At 38.5% G+C, this 24,708-nt stretch overlaps 1 protein-coding gene across 1 annotated transcript in view; it reads right to left on the bottom strand.

The window, feature by feature from the left end:
* The window catches only part of TRPM5 (transient receptor potential cation channel subfamily M member 5), a 48,194-nt gene extending 24,772 nt beyond the window's left edge, over window positions 1-23,422 (bottom strand). The window contains exons 1-14 of the mRNA XM_063317893.1: window positions 23,370-23,422; window positions 20,230-20,380; window positions 19,343-19,523; window positions 17,393-17,556; window positions 17,019-17,190; window positions 15,311-15,375; window positions 14,417-14,608; window positions 13,171-13,273; window positions 12,200-12,318; window positions 10,946-11,296; window positions 9,406-9,537; window positions 6,622-6,745; window positions 2,518-2,663; window positions 80-192 (exon numbers count right to left, since the gene is read on the bottom strand). Coding sequence (XP_063173963.1) covers window positions 80-192; window positions 2,518-2,663; window positions 6,622-6,745; window positions 9,406-9,537; window positions 10,946-11,296; window positions 12,200-12,318; window positions 13,171-13,273; window positions 14,417-14,608; window positions 15,311-15,375; window positions 17,019-17,190; window positions 17,393-17,556; window positions 19,343-19,523; window positions 20,230-20,380; window positions 23,370-23,422 — 2,066 coding nt within the window. The remainder of the gene's footprint in view (window positions 1-79; window positions 193-2,517; window positions 2,664-6,621; window positions 6,746-9,405; window positions 9,538-10,945; window positions 11,297-12,199; window positions 12,319-13,170; window positions 13,274-14,416; window positions 14,609-15,310; window positions 15,376-17,018; window positions 17,191-17,392; window positions 17,557-19,342; window positions 19,524-20,229; window positions 20,381-23,369) is intronic.
* Window positions 23,423-24,708: the final 1,286 nt, after the last annotated feature.

Raw genomic sequence — 24,708 nt, forward strand, 5'->3', positions numbered from 1 at the left:
TTCCAACATATCATTACAGTCACTACGTTTACATTCTTTTTTTTCTTCCTCTTGAGACAAAAGAATCTAGAGTTCATACCTGAATGAAATCAAGTTAGTGTAAATCAGGAAAGGGCACCCAAATCCACAGATCAGCTTCAAAATTGGGGTGGATGTTGACATGTCTCCCCACCAAATTTTTGTCAGAAACGCCTGAAATTTAGAGAAGACAGATTTGAATGGATGTAAGAAACAAATGATATACAAATACATTTGATTTTGCTCAATAAAAACTTATAATAAAAAAAGAAAACCTTAAAATAAATCATGGTGCTTGCCTCTTTTATTAAACCCAAGAGACTAAAGCTGTTCAATTTAAATGGGTTTTTCAACTTTTCATCTATCTCACAGGTTCCTCACCACAAGAAGATCTCTGGAATGAGTACAAATAGTTTTGAAGAAAAGCAAGACATACATTGCACTGTCAGAGGCAAAGTCAAGGTATCTGTTTCTTCCCACCTACTTTTCCTAAAGCTAGCTTGCAAGGCTAGCTAGTCCTGCATTATCTCTGTGAAGCTTTTTATTTAGTAGAATCAGATTTCTTCTGTCTGTAGCTGAGGACTGTCCCTGCTTTTTTTTTTAATCAGCCTCTGAGGGTCTTATACCTATTTTATTGCTTATTATTTTTAAAAAGTGAAAAATCAGACCACTACAATTTGCAACTTACTGCCAATTTTGGATGACATAATTTGGGAGGGCAAAAAGTAGGATTGGGAGGTACATGCATATCTGGGGCTTTACTGTACAGAGACATATACCTGGCTGATTTGCTGAGTCTATTTAGGTAGACCATTTTTCTGTTTAAGAAGTCACTGTTGTGAGATGGGTGGCCATATAAATTATTTAAAAAAATAAAATATATAAAATAAAATGATGACTCCCGCTGCTGTTAGATTCTTGAAATGGCTTCTCTGTTCCTTTGTATCTATATTTATGTAACTTGTAAAATCCTCAGTATGGTGCATTTAAACATTTGCTATATGTGTTTATCAGCCCCAGACCAGAAAATCAACTTTCCCGGAAGACTTGAACTGTACTTTACTAAGATAGGCTATAATAACAGCATCTTGCAAGTCTAATTCTGCTTTTCTTCCCCTCCTTCTTTTACCCCAGTGAATCAGGGAGGTGTTTGCCTGAGTCACTTCTGAATACTGTATTAGCTTGCTTCCCAAGACTTCAAGGATGTTTCAGCCCTCTTTCCCCAGGTAATGGTTCTTGCTTATTTCTTCAAAAACATCTCCCTCATTGTCTATGATGTTTTAATTTCTTACAGGCTACCTTAGGACTCTTGATGAACGGATAGCTCATATAATAGTGCTGTCTTGCTTATTTATGGTCCTTATTAACAAAGGACAATCTTCATTGTTAATACAGTATGAGTGAGAAAGCAGTCAGCCATTGAAGGAAGCACTAGTCATAGTAACTTGCATTGCCTATAAAAATAGCTCAGGTACAGTGGTTACATTTTTTCCCCTAAATCCACAGTGCTGAATTACATTATCTCTTACATCCCACTGAGAATATTTTCTCCTGGAGAGGTTATCAATTGTTTTTTTATTCCCAGATATTATAAGGTGAAGAGTTTTTGTTGTTTTTAAGAAAGCAGCGTGTCACAATGGCATTGCTGTCATTTATGGGCTTGCTTCCACCAAACATAATAGATGTCTTTAATTCCAAAAGTCAGAATTCCAGTATTCCTGAAGTATCGTCCACCGGCTACCCTAATATCTGATTCCACTGTTCAGAGGAAGATATGTGAGAATGTGGGAGTAGGCTGAAGTTGCCATAACCTAAAAATAGAGGAGGCACATATGGAGAGAAGATAAAAGCCAGGAAAAGGTCCCTTTAGGGGGTAGATAAGAAAGGAGCAAGTTGTTGAGGAGCAAAGGAGGAATGTCATCAGAAGATGGACAAAGGAAGCTGGGTGCTGAGCACATGGAAACCCCCCAATCCCATTGGTTCAGACTTGTGAACCAACAAAGCAAGGCCTTTAAAAGGGGTCCTGAAGCCTGCCCACTCAGAGTTGTTCTGGATCTGGACTTGATGGCTTCTGTCCCTCTAGCTAATGCCCGGACAGCCTAGTTGAGAAGAAGGTGGGTCAGTGGGGATGAGCATGTGAAAGAGCAAATGTACATTGTAACCAAAAAAGATTTGAATTCATCAGGTCTCTGTCTATTCCATAAGAATCTTATGTGCCTCAGTGTTCGACTGAAAGTGATTTGCATGTGGTTCTAATTGTTTCCTGGCTGTTGACCAGGGCTGTGTTTCATATGCTCTAACTGCACCTATCTGGAAAACCCAGGTAGAAAGCAAGGGGGCTGCGAGATCCATGTGCCTCTACAGGTTACATATGCACGAGTGAGTAACCATAAGCCGAAACTGGGTACACGTGTAACAGTGTTCTCTCCTCTTTCTTCTAAAATGTGGATTATCCTTTTGCAAGAGCTTCAAGAGAGGGACACCTTGAACTGTACTCACTTGTACCCCATCATGTGCAAAAAAAGACTTGGCATCTGCTTCTGTGGCCAAGTGGAGACAAGTAGTTTTGCTCCAAAATCGATTTTTCCTCACCAGCAAAGCAAAAGCTCGCTCTTCACTGTCATGGTAGCATTCGCTGAACAACTCTGCCAGAGCAAAAGCAAACATGCAGATCAGGAAGACAGAATGATGTACTAGGACTATGATTTTGAATCTAAGTACACATGTTTTAAGTAGAGATGTTGATCCAGACAAAATTACAGAGTTCATTTATGCCCTTTCATATACTTGCCTGGCACAGACATTGTTCATTTCTACGTTAAGTGGTCTGGTTCCAAGATAACAAGATACATTACAAACCTCCTGCTCCTAATTATTTTGAGGCTTTCTCCCCAGATCGCCCATTCTCAGATTACAGAAGTATAGGTAAAAATGAAGCCTATGATAACTGAATTACGATAATCAAAGCATATTGGTTTTATTTCTATGACTTATTTTACATACGTATCACTTATATATTATTTATATATTTATATTTATATTTATATTTTTCTTTTTTTGCTTTACACTAATTGGGATAATAGGGCTGGATGGAATAGATAACTGTGTTTCCCTTGGAGTAAAACCGCTAAACTGAAATACTGCTGGAAATACAGAGTTAAAGGAGACCTTAATAGTCATCTAATCCAGCCCATAATCCCCAGTTCATATAGACTATACAGAAAGAGGTGCCATGGTTAAAAACAAAGAAAACCGCCCAAAGACTCTAGAGAATTACTCAGGTCCATTTTCCCTATCCTTTTGAAAACAACGATGACCCAGCTCCATTTTACTGCAACACCTAGACTGAAATGGAACCAGTTTTAGTAAGATTGATGGGATTTGCAGAGCAGCTAATCACTCAAATACCTTGCCCAAGAAGAAATAATACCACCCAACCACCTAACCACTTTGCTATCAATCTAGAGGACCAATCTCACTGCCACTTCTTTCAAGACTACTAATGCTGTCTTTCTGACTTGTTGAATCTAAACAGACAACTCTTTTCCTGGTGAAGAATGATGGGTTTGTAGTTAAATTCTCAACCCTTTGAAGTTGTCCAGATCAAGAAACAGACTCCATGAGAAAACTAGAACTAAGTTTTATTGAGGTGGGCTAGATTTACAGTCCCTTGCAAGTCTGATTGTGTTTTGCCTTCCCTCCCCCTTATACCCCAGTGAATCAGGGAGGAACCAGCCTGAATCCCTTCCTAATACTATCTCCTTTCCCAGGACTTAAGGAATGCTTCTGCCCTTTTGTTTTTGTAACAGTATCTGAATATTTCCCTCAAGGCCATCTCTATGGCTGTCTACAAGTACTGTACTTCTAGAAGGCACCTGGCTGGGGGAGGCTGAAATAAACCACAGAGAACAAGCAAGGAACTAGATGGTTGCACTAGGACAAGTACATCCTCATCTTTAGAACATGGCAAGCAAAATTAATCCAACAAATTAAAGGCAGTAAATGGCTACAGCTGGCTCTACCAAAGGGCTGTATTCACTGCAGCCCTTCTGTACCATAAGTGAGTCACTTTTAACAATTATGCCATTTTTTTCCCATTGAAATTCAACAAATTCATTTCTTTTTTAGATTCATACTCAACTTTTCTTCCAAGGGGTAATGGGAACATACATAACACTGTTTTCCCTAACAATCCTGTATATTAAGCAAAGAGACAGTAACTAGTACAAAGTCATTCAGTGAATTTCCACAGTTGAGATGGGACTTGCACCTTGGTCCCCTCTGTCCACTTTGGCTCTAAAGAGGAAATTTGGCCCTATCGGAATCTTCCTTAATGAAGATAAGTTCTATGAATGTGCATTAGTGTTCACAAGGAGACCTCTATCTGGTTGGCAAACTACAAAGATTATAAGGAGGCATTTTGCTCTAGGCACTTACAACAAGAATACAACCATAGTGTACATTAGTGGAAGTTATGAAGCAAAAGATGGCTGTGATATACATCAACAAAAGCTATGAAGCTTCACACAATCATAGTTTACATCAGTGGAAGCTCGGAAACCATATTCAACCATGATGTGCATTAAAAGAAGCTGTTGATGTCTACATCAACAGAAGCTACATGTAGCCATGGTGAACATCAGTGAAAGCTATGAAGCTACACACAGCCATAGTAAACATCAGCAGAAGCTGGTAAAACCCCACAACTCCCCTTCTAGAATTCTTTCAACATCTGGATGGTCTCATGTGAATATTCTTCTACAGAAAAGTCTTGGACTGTCTTATCATCTAAAGAAGTAAAGCAGATAAAATAAATGCATTGAAGATTGTTCATTTCATACTGCATCCCATAAATGTTTAAACATAGAAGCTACATATAAAAAAAAGAAGTCAATGATTTTTAAAACTTAAACTTCAGCTGCATCCTCCCTGGTAATTGAGAGATGGTCTGTTTTTAAATATTACTTTCACACAATTCTTCTTACTTTATAAAGAAGGAAGTTCTCAAAGCATTTGCATTCCAAACCTAGAATGAACAATAGGAGGAAACAGTGCTTATCTTGAAGAAGGGGGTTCTTTACTTTCATTGAGGGGCAGAAAGAATGCAGGGAAAGGACAGCAGCTAGTCCAGAGGAAGGAGAAAGAGGAAATTTTTGTTTCATATTTAGAAAACTGGAAAGATCTCATTCAAGCCAGGATCGATAAAGTACAAATGAACACACTGGAGGGTTTAACAAGAGGGGACAAGTGACAAAATGTGTGTTGTGATGTGATGATGCAAACTCCCTAATTTACTTACATATAACTTCACAATGAAGTGTGACAGGGTGGAATGTTGTCCTTTTGATGTCATCATGCTCAGGAAGAGATGCTTATGGTTGGAGGTATTATAGCTTTGCAGTATAACACATGTTTTGCACAAGTCATCTGTTTTCATTCCTGGATCTCTAACCACAGATGGAGATGGAGACCCAGGAGAACTTCTGCTAGAGGTAGACAACATGGTCTCTTTCAAATTCTATGTCCCACCAGCTCATTTTTAAAAAGTTATTTTCTGGTTAAATAAATAAATGTGGCTTCAATAAATATTCTTTAAAAAGAAAAGCTGCATTGGGGACTACAGCATACTGCTTTGTTTGGCAATGTGCTTCAAGAAATATGACAAAGGTAAATGAAGATACAGGGTGTATCATGTCAGGCTAGAGTGGAGGATAGAGAATAATCTCCCCAAGTTGTCTTCTGGAAATTGTTTTTGGACCTGCCACCTCCATCATCTTAATGCCATTGACTGAATAGACAAGCACCCCTCAGCAGCCATTTTGTAAGATTACCACAACATGCTCTCAGAATTCCAGATATGCTCACCAGTCTCTCAAAGTTTGCCTACTTTTGGTATAAAAAAATGCCATTTTAGCAATAATAAATGGTTATTTCTTGATTTACTGTGGTAACCGATAGCTTTCAGCTCAGTTGACTCAATAATACACATTTTTATTTACTATTGCACATAATAGTAATATAGAACAGGCAGACAAAGACAACAATGGAATCTATATTTCATGAGTCCTGAATACTTCTGTACTGTTGGTGTCACACTGCAGGAGAAGCACATACTATGGGTAAAGAAATCTCATTGGTTCCAAAGCAACATGAGAATAACTTCTTACACTGGTTAGAACTCTAACAGCAGTTACTAAAACCAGCAAAAGAAGAAGCATGACAGAACAGAACAGAACGTTGCTACCTTAGATTGCCTATTGTTGTTTGACAGTATGGTACTCATTAAAATTCTTGTGTTGTAACCTTAAGCGGGAAGGTAACGGCGTTCCGAGTCGTCATGCTGGCCACATGACCCGGAAGTGTCTATGACAACGCCGGCTCCAAGGCTTAGAAACGGAGATGAGCACCGCCCCCTAGAGTCGGATTCGACTGGACTTTACGTCAAGGGAAACCTTTACCTTTACCTTAACCTTAAGCATCCTTCTAATGAATAGTACTAACTGGAGCTCTGATATACCAATCCTGATTGTGAGAAGGGAAATCTGACAGACTGTGACCTGTAGAGGCTGAGCATGAATCCCTGGGCAGGCTGCATCTACCTACCCACTGCAAGCTGCTCATATTTTGCTTCTTTCATTCTGCGCACCACTTCTGCCTCTGTTTCCAGGCGGGACATTTCTTGCACTATTTGACAGGCAGCCAGAGCTGCAGCGACTCCTTCTTGACCCTGAAGAAGAAAACATATAGAACTACTCTGTTAATGTCTTGAGGCCCTTAAGGGTAGGTTTGGTGGTGGTTGTTTTTTAAAATGTATTGCCTACGCTATTCAAATGTTGTATTTCCCAAATTCAGTCAAAATGGCCTGCCTTTTATCAAGCAGAAAGCATTGTTATACTCACATGATTAGTGAAGCGAAACCAACTGGGTCATATTGTGTGTGCCTTTGAGTCAGTGTTGACTCCTGACGACTACCTGGATGTGTCCCTGCAGTTTTCTTGGCAAGATTTCAGAAGTGGTTTGCCATTGCTTCCTTCCTAGGGCTGAAGAGAGTGTGACTGGCCCAGGGTCACCCAGCTGGCTTTGTGCCAAAGGTGGGACTAGAACTCACTGTCTCCCGGTTTCTAGCCTGGTGCCTTAACCACTATACCACACTGGCTCTCTAACTAGGTGTCACATGGCCCTTTAAAGACTTATACATCGCACAAGCTTATGTTCAGCAGAGTGAACTTGGTCAAGAGTTGAAAAGGAAAGGTGGGTCCCATAATGACAATTCCCTAAGTGGTTTCAGCTTGAAATAACCATAATGAGAGACGTTTCAGTCTGGCAAACTGTAGCCTTGAAATTTTTCAAAGGCTGCATCCAAGGCACATCCTTCTTGTATGAGAACAAGTAGGATAAAGATCATAACACTTTTGGCCCAGTCATCTACACCGTATTAAACCTTCATGCTACAGTAGACAAGACTCATGCCAAGGAGAAAAGTTCACAGGAGGTAGTGTTAAATAAGGCAAACAAAGAAACTGTGAGGGACAACATAAGCTCTGCTAGATCAGGCCAAGACCCATTTTAATCCAGCATTCTGTTTCTCATTGTGACCAACCAGAGGCCTCTCGGATTCTCACGGACAATTAACCAGGTGTAAATGTTATTTAACCTGCTTATAGGTGATTTAAGCCTCATACACAACCCCCTAAAAATATTAAGGGAGGTAGCACTATGCAGAAGAGGCACTAAAAGCAAAATCAGCTTCTAGTATTTGTAGCTTTTAAATACTTTACTATACGAAACAAATCCCCAAAGTCAAAGCATAGCTTCACTCCTATTGAGTGCCCTATAGAGGCACTAAATTGGCTGGACATTTTGGATGCCTCAGACTTGGTGGTGTGGCTTTCCTGGTGCTGGGTTTTAAAACCAATTGCCACTAGAAATAACTGTTCTTGATGGTTCCTTTTTACTGCATGATCCCATTATGATCTGGAAGTCCTATTTAGAAGGGCGTTTTGTTTAATGCAGCCAGTTCTTTTTAACCACAGTTTCAAAGATGAACTTGCAACAACCTTCTCCTTTTTGCTAGTTTTTAAAGACTCTCTCAGAGATTTCTCCTTCTACTGGAACTGTAAATCTAAACTCTCATGGTTCCTGCTCAGCCATGACAGAAGCACCCAAGCTTTGCAAAGAATCTGAAAGCTCAAGCAGAGGCAGGATAGGGCTTCTGGTTTGGGGTTTTTGTACGTTGTGTCAGTTTTTTTGTTTTGTTTTGTTTTGTTTTTAACTAAAGGAAACAATGTCTTTAGACCTTTACCCTTAACTGTGCAGAAACAGAAATACCAGAAGATTTCCTGCTTGACCACGAAATCACAAAAGAAGTATTCTTGGGTTACTTTCACAGAGAAGTGATGTTTTTAATCTAGTTAGTTAAGTAATCAGGCTGCTAGACTATGGCCCTTGGGAGAAGACAGCATCTCAAGGTGCATGTGTGTGTGTGTGAGAGAGGGAGGGAGGGAATCTTCCCTTAGTCTGAATTGGGGTTCATCCTGGGATTTATTAATTAATTTCATTATTAATTTCATAAGGGTTTTTATGCCATTTTGGTCCATACAAACTTAAGTGGCTTATAGAAGAAAAATCACCAACAATATACAAATAAGATAGAAAAAGATCAATAAATGGTAAATCCTTTAGAGATCCTCTAGCACTCCCTGACCAAATCTGTGGGCAATCTTTACTGGGGTGGTGTTGACTTCTTCCTTCCCATTGGTCCAAGTAAAGCACAGTGAATTAAATAAATGAGTTTGTCTGTGGGTTTATCAAAAATAAACCACTGACTGTATTTGAAACAAATATTTGCATGTCACCACTGTTCACACAGTGTTCATAAATAGTTTTTATGCAGGATGACACAGAGAAGGGGTTCAGCCAGCCAAAGTACCTGAAAGAACTGTGAGTTTTGATTTTTAAATATATTAAGAAGACTTTCAGCCATGATATTTTGTACGCTGTAATTCTACATAAATCTTGTTTTTCATTTGCATAGTTTGTAAAAGTTATAGACTGCCTTATAAAGAGTTATCCTAAAAAGCAAGTTGTAAATGAGTGTTTAGATCAAAGTTATAACAGTTTAACCTCCCAATAGCCATTATGCACCCCTCAAAGGAAGATATAGAGTGAAATATGTTCAAAATCCATAGGTGAGAAACAGCTGCGTAATATTCTTTTGTTTGTTTTGTTTTTGTTGGTCCCTCTAAAAATATTGCCCAACTATAAATGTTGAAATATTTTTATGGACAAACACAACGATTGCCTTTTAAGTCACACACACACACATAAATATACATACACATACACATACAGAGGGTTGGATTATCTGCCCTGCCCCTTGAAGCTTACCATGGCCCAGCAGAGGTGCGCCATCTTGTGCCGGTTTTGAAGCACTGCCCATAAAAATAAATCCCTCCAAGGATTTTCACTTTTCTGATTCATATCCAAGAGGCTTGGGAACTTTCTTGCATTTGTCTTGTCCTAAACAAATCAGCAATTTACCACTTCAAAAACCTTTTTTTAACCTTAAGATGCCACAGCTGACTTATTGTAAACATGTAATTCTAACAGACAAATCAAATGGGTCTTTCACAGAACCTCTTTTCTGAACAGAAATTCTCTGTTCTTGAACAATCCTTGATAAGAACCCAGGCATACAGTGAACTTATGCTATGCTAAAATACCTTTTTTCTGAATTTTTTGGCCATTCTCATTTATGTTAAACATTTTTTTTCTCATAAGGGGTGGGGGAAAACATTTTGATCAAATCGTCATAGGCGTCTTGACATGTATGATGCATCTGCAGATGACATGGCTATAGAGCAAACCAGGCATACCTATATGTTTGATATTCCTTTATATTGGGATGACTTTCTAATATAGTCATGTATCAGTTGCAAGTCTCACGCAGCACTTCTATCTGCATCAAAATTAAAACACCCATGCACACAAAGGTCTCCCAGCTCTCTTAAATTTGTTGTTGGCAGGATTATGGCACAATTCATTCCACTAAATTAAGGGAGCTGCTGTATCCTAGATACGTAAAAATAGGTATGGGAACGTCCTATATGGGATATCATATAAAGGAATGGAAATTAACAGTAAGACCTAGCTTTCTGGAACATCAGATTCTGTTTTGGGCTGGTGAAAAAAAAAAAAGCAGTTTCTACCAGACACTAATTTATTACCTTCATTAAAATTCAAGCAAGCTTCCACAAGGCCTAGCATGCAAAGCATGGGCCTAAACCTAACTGAGAACAAGCCATTCTTCCATCTCTTCTTTTAGGCACCCAAAAAATATTTCAGTGGTGGAATTCAGCGGGATGAATGACAGGTTTGTTTTCCATTAAAGATAGAGCATGCCCACAGTAACAGTGATGTAATGGACCTTTTTGTATAACTGAAAACAAGTCTTCCTGATGCATTCTATTCTCTGCATAGTATTCACAGCTTCATGTCAGAAGCAATAGCAACATACCAAGTCTGCACATGATGGAGGGAGGGACAAGGGGTGAGAAGCTATGCTTTTGACTGTCATGGCACTTTTTGGAGCCTATTTAGGTTAAGATGTGATTTGTCCATTCATTTTTCCAATATCTGCCTACTTATCCACCCAGAGTCATTGAGAGTTGGGTAACATACATGTTTAATAAATTACTATTGCTGTTACTGTTACTGTTGTTATTATTTCCCAAGGACCTTGACACTAGGAGCTGGCCTTGTAGACAGGATTTCAAGGTCACACTGGGACCGTTGCCCCCGTGGCTCTACTTTTGAGGACACCACCCCGCCATTACTTGCTTCTTTGTTCTGAAAGTATTGAAGTGCCCTTAGTGTTATAAGAGATCCCAAAAGGTATTGTGCTCACATATCATTAAAAAAAACCCACCACTTTCTTCTTCCCTCCAGGTTTTTGGTCATGGTAAAAACCTCTGCCGGCATCATGTAGAAAATCTTTCAGTACCCTGGAAACTTCATGAAGAGTGAAGAGAGGGCACGCATCCACCAATTCCTTGTGATGTTGTCCACTCATTCCAGCCAAAGTAAGTCTGTTTTCTTCATGTTTTTTAAGTAGAAGCATATAGAGGAGACACTTCGGGGAAATGTTACAGTATAGTCTCTGAAGCCGGCTATATGTTAGGAAGTCACATATGTCGGCCCCATTATCAATAAACAATTTCACAAATTCTGGCTTATCATTCACCAGGGCATCCATCAACACTTCCTCTAAATCACATGACTAGAATAATAACAAATGGGAAAAAAAAGCCATCACAATGATACCGCCAGATATTACACTTAGGAACTGTATCATCCTTTCCAACATTATGCTGCATAGAAACCTGAAGACTACAGGAAATTGCTTTATACTGCATATCATGTGCTCTGAACTGAGCTACAACTGGACAAGCACAAGCCTGCAAGCAAAAGAAATTCTCTGTCCAACTTCCATTTTTCCATCCATCATGCAAGAGGAAAAGTGTTCAGTTAAAAAGCTTATAAACTGAAGAGTACTACCATGCAAAAATTGTGTATGAATGGTGCAACGTGCAGACATTCCATATTACAGGTGACTATGCAGCCCTCAAGGCAATGTCTTGCACTGCATCTTGAGAAATCCCACTATACTGTCAACACATTCACCCACAGATGATTAAGCTGAGGATATGCGCCATTACCTGATTATATTCACTATATGGAGCAGCCTGGATCTCCTGGGTGAAAACCCTCCAAGTTGTATCAACTGGTTTGTTTGTTTGTTTGTTTGTTTGTTTTCTATAGCTGCCCATCTCAACAAGTGATTCTGGGCAGCTTACAATCATAAAAACCATAAAACAGTTAAAATAATTAAAAACAAAAGTACAAAATAAATATATATGGTTGCCAAGTAGACAGTGCATAGACGTTAGTATAGCCAAGAAATGGGGCCCTTAACACACTTCTGCTATAACTAGCAAAATGCATCGGAGCCATTACAGAGAATTTCCCAATGAATATCAAAGACATTCAAATGTAGGTGGACTTATTATACAATAGCTCCAATTCATAGATTCCCAAGTCACAATTCAGAAGCATATAATAGACCTATATTGCTGAAACTTTATAAAGAATTCAAACATATACTTTAAGAAGAAGGATCTACCTTCCACTCCACATCTCCACTGAATATTTCACTTTTAGCTATGTCCACTCTGTTCCAGGCCACAGCCAGCTTGAGTTCATCAAGATATTCTTGGGCTTCCTGACTATGACTCTTACAGGCTGTCACAAACATAAAATAGGAATAAATTCATAATGGAGGTTTACTCAGACTTCATAAATTCAATGGCTTTATTCCCAAGTAAGTGTATACACAGCTTTGTAGCCTCAATCTCTCAAGGAAATAATGTGCTTCAGTTATATATTGTATTTGATCTGATTTATTTTAAAATGGTTTGCCGTACTATTTTAGGTGTCCTTTATTTGCCAGTTATGTCTTAGATCTGCCAGCTTAGCCTGATCTAAACACTTTAAAGCCCATAGATTTTCACTGGGCAGAGTTGGTTAGGTGCTTAATTCTCTCAGAAAAAATGATTTAATTAAATCAGAGAAGCAATCAATTAATGTGTAAAAAGTGTCCAGCTAGAATTGTGCATTTTTTAAATTTCAACCTTCCTGTTCTATATGCATGGTTTATATATTAAAAATATTATTATACAGAATAAAAGATTATATTGAAAAAAATAGACTCAGGCGTGAGCATGTGCCTTTTTTCACTTTCAGGTATGAGTTTGTATCCCATATTGTCCAACATTACTTTTATGTTGCTACAATGAAAGCGCATAATCAATCAATCTATCATCACGGCAATGCTCAAAGTTCTTTTGGAATATAAAACATGGCTATGTCACTTTCCCATCTCAGCAAGCCTTTGATTTTCAAGTAAACATTTTTAAAATTGCAGTTTAATATTTTTGAATTGTTTGAATTGGAATTGTTTTGTATATTGATGGATTTCTATCTTGCGTGGTTCATCATTTGAACTATCTTTAAGAGAAGGAGTCCATGAATAAAGCAAGTGAGATTTTCGTTTGTGTTTTAACAAATAAATAGCATTGATTAAAAGTACGTTACCTTTAACCAGTGCTTTCAAAACAACTGTATCCAATTCTTCTGAACATTCTTGTTCGAAGTAATGAATGGTTAGAAGCTGCTCCTGGGTGATAATGGTTTGGATCTAAAGGGTTAAAGCAGACAACTGGTTTCCAACAGTTAAAATTACAGATTATTCATGCTTTGACTATATTCCATGCCAAGGGATAAGAGAGGCAAAACTAAAGCAAGCCATGGTGTCTGGGGCCCACTTAAAGAAGAATAAGTACTAGCTTTGTCTGGAAATACTCAGGGCATGTAACTGAGTCAAGCTTTTTGAAGTTTATTCTAATTACTTCCAAACTAGACTGTTTTAATATGGAGCTGCCTTTAAATCTAGTTCAGAAAGCAGTTGCTCAGATGGTGGTAGGAGACAAGTGGTTAGTCTGTATAGCACCTAAACTGGCAGCCAGTTAGATGGGAAAATTGTTAAGTCATCTGACGGACAGCCTACACCCATATGACCCTTCCTGGGCCTTGGAATAAGCCTCCAAGTCCCTGCTTTTGAGTCCATCATCACAGCAGGTCATCATGTGAAAGAGACAGGGTCTTTTTGCATTGGTTGCAAGGGTGGAATGTTCTCTCCTGGGTTGCATAGGTTGCATAGTGGTGGAATTATATCACTTTTAAGCAGCCCGTCCATGTAGGCATCTCTGTTCAGAGGTCTCTATTTCTTGCTCAGCACTAGATTTTTTGCATAGGTAGTCCCTGAGAATTCTTAATGAAACAAAATCGTTCATGTCTTAGCTCAAGACTGTCAGATCTTCCATTCACAAGTAAGCAGAATACTGTGATCATGTGCATGCAGGATCCCTTAGCTACTGGCTTTTTGATTTTGTATGGAACATACATAGCTGTCGCATAGTGCCTGAGCTACAGCTCCATTTTGGCTGGAACTTTAGTTTGACAGTATTTGGAAGGCCATACAGAGACCCCTATTTTTCATTCTCACTTGTTTTCAAGATGTGGATACTCGGCAGCATTTTAGCTTATGTTCTTTTAAGGATGTTATATTTTACTTGTATATTTATTGATATCTTGCATAATTTGTATGTTTCCCAAGATAAGATGTCCTGGGCATGTTCTTTCCTGAAAGACCAGATTTTTAGGGGAGAGGGAGATTTGGGTGATTCAGACAGACAGAACCAAGAATAGAAGAAATGGAGGCATTCACCAAACACTTTTCACAGCCCCTAAAAGCATTTGATGCATTAAGAAATAAACTTACTATTCCAGTCCACTGAACAATGTCATTCCATGAGAAAGTTTCTGTGGGGAACTTCTCTTTTAACTGTTTTTCCACTACCTGTGGCACAATTAAGTGTGGCTCACTCATCAGCGCAGCTAAAATATCAGCTACACCACCAGATCCAGCCAAGATAAGACAAGGGACGGAATTTTTCAGCCCCCTGCAAATTTGCTGTCAAAAACAAAAACAGATGGGTTCATATATGTTTAGGCAAAAAGAAAACCATATAATTGTGTACAGATCTACTCAGAGGTAGGCCCCATTAATTCAGTGGAATTTACAGTATATCAAGCCCAGCCAGGTAGCAGCAGGGCAAGATCTGGTCAGTAACTTGGATGGGAGACTAAGAAACTGCAGAGCTGCAGGCTAGACTGAGAAGTTTTAAAATCCCAATGAAGTCAATGACAAACGACCTGTCAAGATCAGGTCAAACATTAAGTAAGTAAACATTTTTTTAAAAAAAGGTCTTGACAATGATAATCACTGCTAGGACGCAGTACCCAAGGATACTCTGTTGATGCTGAGCTAAGACTGATACTATTAAGTCTACATAGCATTTCCTGTACTCCATACTTAGACAGTTACTAATGGCAGACTTTGGGGTTTGATCAATATAACCAGGCTTATTTCTTCCTCTTCTCATAATTTTATTTAACTACATAAAGAACTGAAAAAAAAGTTCTGGTCTCTTGCTTTAGATGTTCTAACTGGACCTTACAGGAATTACACAAATGGATATATTTATTTCACTTTTAAGCAGCCCATCCAGGTAGGCATCTGTGTTCAGAGGTCTCTATTTCTTGCTCAGCACTAGATTTTTTGCATAGGTAGTCCCTTAGAATTCTTACTGAAACAAAATTGTTCATGTCTTACCTCCAGAATGTGAGGTCTTCCATTCACAAGTAAGCAGAGTACTGGGATTTCAATGCTACCTGTTCCTGAGTTAATATATTATAAAATATGTAATAAATCTCTCACAAAATGCAGAGTACATTTTATTAATTCTGCTAATGATTTGCTTCTAATCGGCCTGTACCCAATATCATCTCTATTTGATCATGCTACAAAATAGCAGAAGGGCTTATAAGATATTTTATAGGGTTCACACATTGCTTAATGCTGTGATGGGTTTTGTTGATTTTGGCTTAGTAAGATGATAGATGGTAGGTAGGTAGGTAGGTAGGTAGGTAGGTAGGTAGGTAGGTAGATATCTCTCCAAGCATGAGCAGTGATGAGTAAGACTCAATACCCAAGGATAACAAGTGCTGGTGCTTAGCAATGATCAATATCATTAAGTGACTAATTTTATTTGAACACCATCTTTGGAGAGGAAATGGCATTCTATGAAATATCTAATACAAGCTTTTCCTTCCTATCTGCAACTACCAGATATGATATCTCATCCCTTACTGTGTCCTTCCTGATCAGTTTAGCTTCTTCAAACAGTTACATTCTGCATATTCATGACTGCATTGTCTCTCTGTGTGTGTCTATGAGCAAATGAGCATAAGTCTATGAACATATGCACACACAAACAATGACTGAATATTGTATTTTTCTAAACCAAAGAAATCATACAGGTACAGTATTAGCTGCCTCTATTAGATGCACTGTGATGGTCTCATGTAAAACTGTTACATGATAGGTCCATAAAAGTAGAAGATCTGATCAGTTCCAGAGCCAGATGCCTAGACAACTTGTTCAACACTCAGAGTCATCATCAGTGCAAATTTTTACAGATAATATTATACATTTAATATTAACCTCTTCTGATTAACTATTGCCTGGATTATGCATTGGATAGGCTTATTTACTTTGTACAAGATGGTGACACCACTGCCACTATGTTTTATCTATGCAGCCACCAATTCTTTTTGTCTATTGGGGGGCAGGGCTAGTAAAGTATTATGAGTTACTATTTCATGGCAAAGTAGGGAATATTAACCTATTTTTGTGGAAATAATTAGAATTTGATTGATTTCTCCCCTCTTATATTTTTCTACTGTATATTTAATAACATGCATTTAATCTTAGACAATTATTATAAATATTCACAGGGTTAAGTCCATATTTAACACCATATTTAGAATAAATTCAAGAGAGCAAGCATGGTGCAGTGGTTAAGGTGCTGGACTAGGAGTAAGGAGACCCAAGTTGTAAACCTCCCATAGGAATGGTAGTCAGCTGGGTGACCTTGGGCCAGTTACTTCCTCTCAGCCTAAATCAGTGTCAGGCTCTGAAATAACCTGGTTGATAAACAACCCCCCTAATCACATTATGCACTGATAAGTTTTGCTGTAAAAATTTGGTGAGGACAGTGCAAAACAAGTGGACTCTGCTACCCTATGGGATAAATGCTAAGAAAAACAGCAACTGCAGCAACTTAGACTAGATCCATGAAAAGTACCAAATTTATATTATCTATGAGTTGGGTAATTAATTTCAGTGATTCTCTTCTAAGCAAAGTAAGTCTGGCCTTGTCCCACCATTGAGAAACGACCCCCCCTCCGAAAAATGTCAGAAACCCAAATAGTGGCCAAATAGCAAATAAGGTCCTTGCTTGCTTGCTTTTTTGTCTTACCTCCATAGCCAGTATGCTGTTCTGAAATATATTTCTCCAAGGTGAGTCGTAGCTTTGTTGTGCCATCTGGCTCACTCTCTTCCACCAAAATGAAATGGGAATGATGGTCGTCAAGGGAGTACAAAGGCCCTTGGACATTATTATCACTTGTGTAGTTTATGAGACTGTCTTTCTATGAAAAAGAAGATGTAACTTCTCACACAAAAGTAAATCATTCTTCTGTCCCATGTCTGGTTAATATGATTAAATCATACATTGCATGTAATCATTTCTATCAAATGAAATCCTTCTTAGCAAGATTCCACAACACTACATGTTCTTAGGCATCCTCTATGCATATCTTTTCCATACTTTTACCAATGAAAAAAGGGTACCTTGACATTATCCAGAAGATCTTTGTGCTGAATTTTCTCCAGGGATGTTATTCCTATTGCAACTACTTTCACTGTAGATGTGGTTGTCAACATATGATCTTGGACTGCTTGCCCGATGTGTTTTGTTACTCCAACGTGCAGGCCGCTTGTAAAGATCCAGGCACCTGAAATTATTTATTTTTCAATCATGATATTAGATAATTTTAAGAACTAGGGATATGTAGCATTACCTAATCCAGTTCAGGGATTAAATCTGGAGCTTGGTGCAGAGCTTCTTCTAATATGGATCACTCTAGAGCAGTGATTCTCAACTTTGGCAGTTTTTGACATGTGGGCTTCAGCTCCCAGACTTCCCCAGCCAGCAATCTCTAAAGCAGGCTGGCTGGGGAATTCTGGGAGTTGAAGTCCACACGTCTTAAAGTTGCCAAGGTTGAGAAATACTGCTCTAGAGATAGCCCAGTTTAATTCAAACCGAAATAAGATTCAGGAAAACAACTCTATTCCCCCATAGTTTATCATAGGAAAAACACAAGTGGTTATGTAGTAAAAGGGATGCTCCCAGGGATACAGATGTGAAAGAGGTAATCAATCAAAATTAAATTTTCCAACTTAGCTGAGAAGCAGAGACCAGCAAAGCCTGGGAAACTCAAGCTTTGAGCTATCAACCAGGAGCAGAAAGTTTTCCCCTTTCTCTCAGGTGATCTTTTAAAAAGGGAGGGGCAATTCCATTTTGCATTTCTTCTCTTCCCTTCCATCACAGATAGATGGCATCACTCCCAGTCTGGCTCCTGCTAGGTACAAAACACACCCCGGTCTGGAGACAAATTGAGAATCAGAAGGAAATAGCCATCCAGAGAATGTGGAGCTAGATAAGAATCAGGATTTTAAAAAAAAATCATGGATTGATCTGAGCTGCTTGTTTCTAGGTATCCTACTATGTTCTTTGGGGAGTGTGCGTGTTTGTGTTCACGCCTGGAAGATTAGCTGTGAGTGAAAGGCTATAGGATTCATGATCATTTCCCCTTTTTCCTTTCTCCCTTGTCTTCAATTCTCAGTTAGCTCCTTTACTTTACTATACATAACAAACAATTTGACTTCTTCTGAGAAGAATTTAGCCCATTTCACATCAGCTGGCTACAGAAGGGCAAGAAGAGTAAGAGGAAGTCCCCTTTTGCTCATCCAGAATAAAGAAGCAGAGAGGAGTTTTCTCTGTAAAGTCAGGCCCACTCATCAAAGATTGTGGGAGGCTGCCATAACAGACAATGGTTTAGGGAAGCCCATCTGACAGAGCCACAGGGACTGACCCCCCATATCCCCCATGTGTGTGCATGTACAAATACCCACGTCATTACGGCGAACATGACACACACCTTTTTTCCCCCAGCAGAGAATGAACTCTGCAGTTAAACTATTGTGGGGATGAAGAGTACCAAATTTCATCGGAATGAGTGTACAGGTCTTTCAACTAAGCTCCTTTATTTTTCTGAGTACCTGTAAATGTGATGCTGAGAAAGAATGTGATGAAATATATTGCAATAGTAGCTCCTATGCTACCAAACAACTTTGTCAGGTTTCAGATAGATATCATCTTCTTGTACAGAAAAGATGTGCATGAGAAATGACGTTCCTTCCTGAACATAGCAAAGCTGACATTCAGGGGCTGCAGTACAGATATAAGGGACCCTTGGATCCCATGTTCTTTTTTTTTTTTCTGTTAACACACAAAACTTGATTAGGGCTTTGCTACTGAAATAATCCCATTTCTAATAGGTCTGAGCCTTCTCAGAAGCTTAGTAAATTGAATCAACAAGAGCTGAAAGGTTTGAAGATTCCCATCTATTTTAATATGTAAAGTCTTTAGGAAATCTGGTCCTTTATGGTAATTCCCTTCTACTTTCTGTTGAACAGGCTCACTGAAAGCAATGGTCTTCTTTTAGGAACAAAACAAACCTGTGCTTTGGGCAGCTTTAACCAATCCTTTTCTCAGTGTGACACGTAACCAAGGTTTCATCTGGAAGTGTTCTTCTTCTCCAACAAAAGAGACGATCAGATTGGGAGCAGGAAGGTTCCACTTGCTATTCATGATGTCAAATATAACTCCAGGATGGATGGTACATGGAACCTTAAGAAACTATCATCAAGAAAAGGACATCCAGACAAAACACGTGAAGAAACAATAGGATTGTAGAAACCACAAGCCAGCTTCTGTCTCACATGTGAGTGTAACTAGTAGATTGTGGGCATTTTTTAAGGGATTAGCTCTAATATTTTGTCAAAGTGACTGTGAGACTGGAAAGAACACAAAGGACTATTCTAAATAAGAAAGGTAACAGCCTCATGTATTATCTACCCTTTTGGAAAACTAGGGCAAACTCTGTGGAGACTGGCTTTACCACTCTGGTAGCTTCCAATATGTTGTCTTTCCTCTCCCACAATTCCCAAACTGCAAGGCCAAAGTCTGAGATCGCACTGGCTGGGAATTCCAGGAGTTGATCCAATACATGCCAAATCAAACACCAGATTGGAGAAGGCATTTGTAGATATCAAGTAGCTGTTTTGCAATTCCATATTATTTTTCAACAGTCTCCCAATAGATCCACCATGTAAGAAAATAATTTCCTGCAAAGTGATTTGATATTCCCTTCCCTTTCTTTTGTGGGATCACTACTGGATCTCAGTCTCTTCCATGAATAAGAGAACTCTGAATGAGCCTAAATCATGAGCATTGACACAAATCACTGTTTAAGGATCTCTTTTAGAAAGATTCAATCAGTCACAATATAGAATAGCAATAATATTCCAGTGGATATTGATCATGCTGAGAGGTTTTATGGTACCTTTCCCCGTTTCTTTCCATTAGCCAAGAAGTCGATTTCTCCAGTACAATATGGTAATTCCCTTCTACTTTCTTTTTCTTCATTATTGCACAGTTTCTTCTGTGTATTCTCCTTCAAGAGTGCTTCAGAAACATTGTTCTGACTCGATTCTCTGAAAGAATTGGATTCAGAAAATCAATGACCTGAACTACTCAACTTTATACCTGTAATAGAACTTTTCCAATGGTATTTTTTTTTTAAATGAATGCAATTGTAAACTGCCCAGAGTCCCTTTTGGGAGATGGGTGGTGATAAAGTTGATTAATAAATAAAAATAAATAATAAAAAATTGTAGGAATAATTCTGGAATATTCTGCTCCCGGAGGTGAGACAGGCCCATTCGCTCCTGGACTTCCAGAAGAACCTAAAAACCTGGTTCTGCCACCTCACTTGGGGTGGGGGGGGCACCAGTTCATCTTGGGGGTGGCTTTTATAGATCTCTCCCCAACAAACAAGATCCGCGCTGCTGGATTTTATATTTTATATTTATTTTATTTTTATAGAGTTATTTATATTGTAATTTATGTGTTCTAATTCTGACTGTAAACCACCCAGAGTCCCCTTTTTGGGAGAGATGGGCGGTGAAGGAAATTTGAAATATAAATAAATAAACAAACAAACAAACAATAACAACAGTATGGTGGCTTGCAAAGTTTCTAGATTATTGATTCATGCTTGCATACAATAGCATAAACATGCTTAGTGAAAAACTGAATTAGACTGAAGTTTGGCAAAACTAAATGATATTTATAAAAAAAATAATAAAGGCGGGATATTAAATAAATAAAGAAATAAATAAATATTGACTTTATCACAAGTAGAGAATGCTGCATGTGGCACAAATATGACTAAGGCTAGTAACCTGGTCTACTTTCTACTTCTTTTACCAAACATTATGTGAAATTCTCAGTTAATCAAAGCCATGATAGGCTGTAGAGGTCAGTAGCTATTGGCCCATCTGGTGACAATCATAGTGTATAGAATATTGCAAGTTGAAAAATAAGAGGGGTAAATGAAGTTAAAATGGCTGTGTATGAGATTTGTGTCTGGCTATTTTGTTATGTGAGAGCTGAGTATTGCCAGAGAAAAGCAAAAACAAGTTGAATATAATGGGTATGGGGTACATTAAAATGTACATGGTAACACAAGAAGAGATAGAGTCAAGAATGAATGGGCATTGAATAAATGTGATCATGATCTTTATTATAGTCATTGAACTGTCCAAAACAAGAACATAACAAAACTGAAGAAACATTATCACAAAAAAGGTAGCAGTGTGAACCAAATAAAGCTCTGGGCCTAATTAGGTCATCAGTAAATTAGTTCTTGAAATAACTTTTGGCAGACACTATAAGCCACAGCACAGAATTTGATCATATTATGTATCACAGCTGAATCTGTATCTGCCAAAAGAAAAACTACCTGGTCTTGGTCAGAAATCAAGTAATGCAATTGGCAGGAATACCTAAACAGAATGAAACATGAGTATAAAACATGAGTCTGAGACTCAACTTCTCCTGTGCCACAAGAGTAATGAATGAATGATTAAATCACAAAACAAAGATACACAGGAAGTTTAAATGGACTGAGTGGGAGAAGAAGACAGAGAAAGTCGTAGCTGGATGGATTTGATAAGATCCTCACAAAGAAAGAGGTGAGAATTTTAAAGAAGACAAAATATGAAGCCATGTGTGGAAGTGGTGGGTGGAAAAAGGGTGTGATGCAAGGAAAAGTATAACAAGTGAACTGTGCTAGTGTAAACTAGATTTAGCTTTCATTTTCCCCCCTCTTCTACTCCACTTTAATTTCTTTCGTCCAGTAGCTTACAGCCTTTTTCTGTATTTTGCATAGTGTTCCTAAAAGGGAATTGCAAGATAGACAATGTATGTATGTATGTGTTCATACGTGTAGAACTATAAGTGTGTTCCTTTTTTATTGTATTCTCTCAGATCATCACAAAAAAACTTACACTTTATTCCTCAAGACCAACTGTTCATTTGAGATGCTTTCTCTCCTTTTAAAGGTTTGGAAAACAAATGTCTGGGGAAAATGGAAAAGAAAAAAATCAAGTTATAGCAGCATAAAATTTATTTATTTTTATCCCGCCTTTATTATTTTTTATAAATAACTCAAGGCGGCAAACATACCTAATACTCCTTCCTCCTCCTCTTTTCCCCACAGCAACAACCCTGTGAGGTGGGTTGGGCTGAGAGAGAGTGACTGGCCCAAGGTCGCCCAGCCGGCTTTCATGCCTAAGGCAGGACTAGAACTCTCAGTCTCCTGGTTTCTAGCCCAGCACCTTAACCACTAGACCAAACTGGCTCTTATTATTCCACAGTATCAAAAAGTATCTGGCTACCAGGGAAACATCTGTAACAGAGTAAATTCCCTCTCCATGCAGCAAATTCCCCCTCCATGTAGGCTCTCAAGCATTTCCCCCACCCCTGAAAAAGTTTGGAGATTCATTGTACATAGTACATCTTCAGCAAAGGTACATGGCGCTAAAGGAAGATGTGGAGAGAAATCTATCTATCTATCTATCTATCTATCTATCTATCTATCTATCTATCTATCTATCTATCTATCTATCTATCTATCTATCTACACATACATACATAGATCAAGTGTGGCACTCCAAATGTCACTGAACTGTATCTCCCAACATTCCATCCCATTGATCACATTGGCAAGGATTTACCATGAGTTGTAGTTCTGCAACTTCTGGAGGGCCATTGGCTTTCTACTCCAGGACTATGGCAGTTAAAATGCTGAATACTCCCTCCACCCTGTTCTTATTTATGTGTGTGACAGCCCAAATACAATAATAAGTTGGATCCAGGCTTAGTCATACTAAACCTAATGTAAATGCCCTGAAATCAATGGGAAGTACACTAACACTATCTTCTTTTAAGTCCCACTGATTTCATGGCTCTGTCTTACAAATGACTGTCTGGATCCAACTATCTGGGAAGGAAGAATGTGGCCTGCTTATCTTTAGGCCCTACAATGTCAGCAGCTTGATCAAATGTTCAGTTACTTAAACTTAAGAAGTGCATAAATTTTGCTCCATAAATGTCAACTTAATATTTGATTTAACTCACAGTGTTTTGGCCTCTTCATCTCCTACTCCCCAACACCTCTTTCTTTGGACCATCTATGCTTAATGTGGATAGGAATTATAGTTGTCTGTCTGCTGGAGAGTTTAAATTATGCCTCTAAATTATTTATGTGTCAAATAATCTAAACACCCTAAGCTTCCAATGATTGCCTTCCAAATGAGTAAGCACCCTGGAACTTTTTACTGCTCTGAAAAGTAGGAAGGGTGGAACTATATTTTAAGGCAGAGAGGTGGATAATTTTGTCTTCAGGTATATTTGAATGTGATTTGGTAGGGTAAAGTGCTGTACTGAGTTTTAATTAAAGATAAAATAGGAATAATCTGGCACTCTGCACAAATGACAGATGGCACCAAATCATGGTGGATTTCAGTCACAAGGTTTATTTCAGCATAGACTGATGGATCCTTTTTTTTTTTTTTGGTAGAAGATTGCATACACATTTTCCCTCTCAAGGGAGAAATAAATCAGCAGTGTTCCTGATGTTTGGAGCTAGAGATTACACAAATAGACATTGCCAAATAACTAGTTAAACATTTCCAAAAGACATAACTAAAGTGACACTACGTGTTCTTAGCGGGCAGGTTTGCAAGTTGGTCTTTGAAGGAGCTTTTTGTTGTCACTGTTCTTGTGTCACTTTTCTCTTAAACTGATGTCTGTTGAGAGGCATGCCATAATCCCTGCCTGTATTTACCCCATGATCTGACTAGGCTTTGGTGACGGCCATATGATTCAAATCAAAATGAATCACAAATGAACACAGTGAGATACAGGCCAAAATTGGGGGGAAAATGAGGCAGGATTTTCCACTAAGTCAACATGTTAACATTTACTAAGCAATGTTAATGTTAGCATGTTGACTTAAGGGGAAAGGAAAATCTCTCTCCACTGGACCTGAATCTAAATGCTGATTAAATCTGAATTACATTACATCTGAAGCAGCGTCTACAGCCCTATATAAAGTATAGATCACAGTACAGAACTTGTGGTGTGTAAGTATCTACTTTCCACTCAGAGAACACAGCTTTGTGTGAAAATACCGCTCCAGGAACCATCCCAATATTAACACCATTGTTTTGACTTTTCATTCAATCAGTGTATTGCAGTATTCAAGGACAGATAGCAGGTGGCAGCACAGAACAGCATTTGGTAAGATGCTGATGATGAGTCTACCCAGTAAATTACTTTCCATTTAATTTCTAAAAAGTGCTCTTCCTCATGTCTGCGTCCATGTTTATTTCCCCTTTCCCTGAGTCATCAAGAAAAATAGGCCAACATAAATTTCATTGCCCTGATTGTTGAATCCTATTCTGCTTTAGTAAAC

Source organism: Candoia aspera, chromosome 1 (genome assembly GCF_035149785.1).
Source record: "Candoia aspera isolate rCanAsp1 chromosome 1, rCanAsp1.hap2, whole genome shotgun sequence".
Classification (NCBI taxonomy): domain Eukaryota; kingdom Metazoa; phylum Chordata; class Lepidosauria; order Squamata; family Boidae; genus Candoia; species Candoia aspera.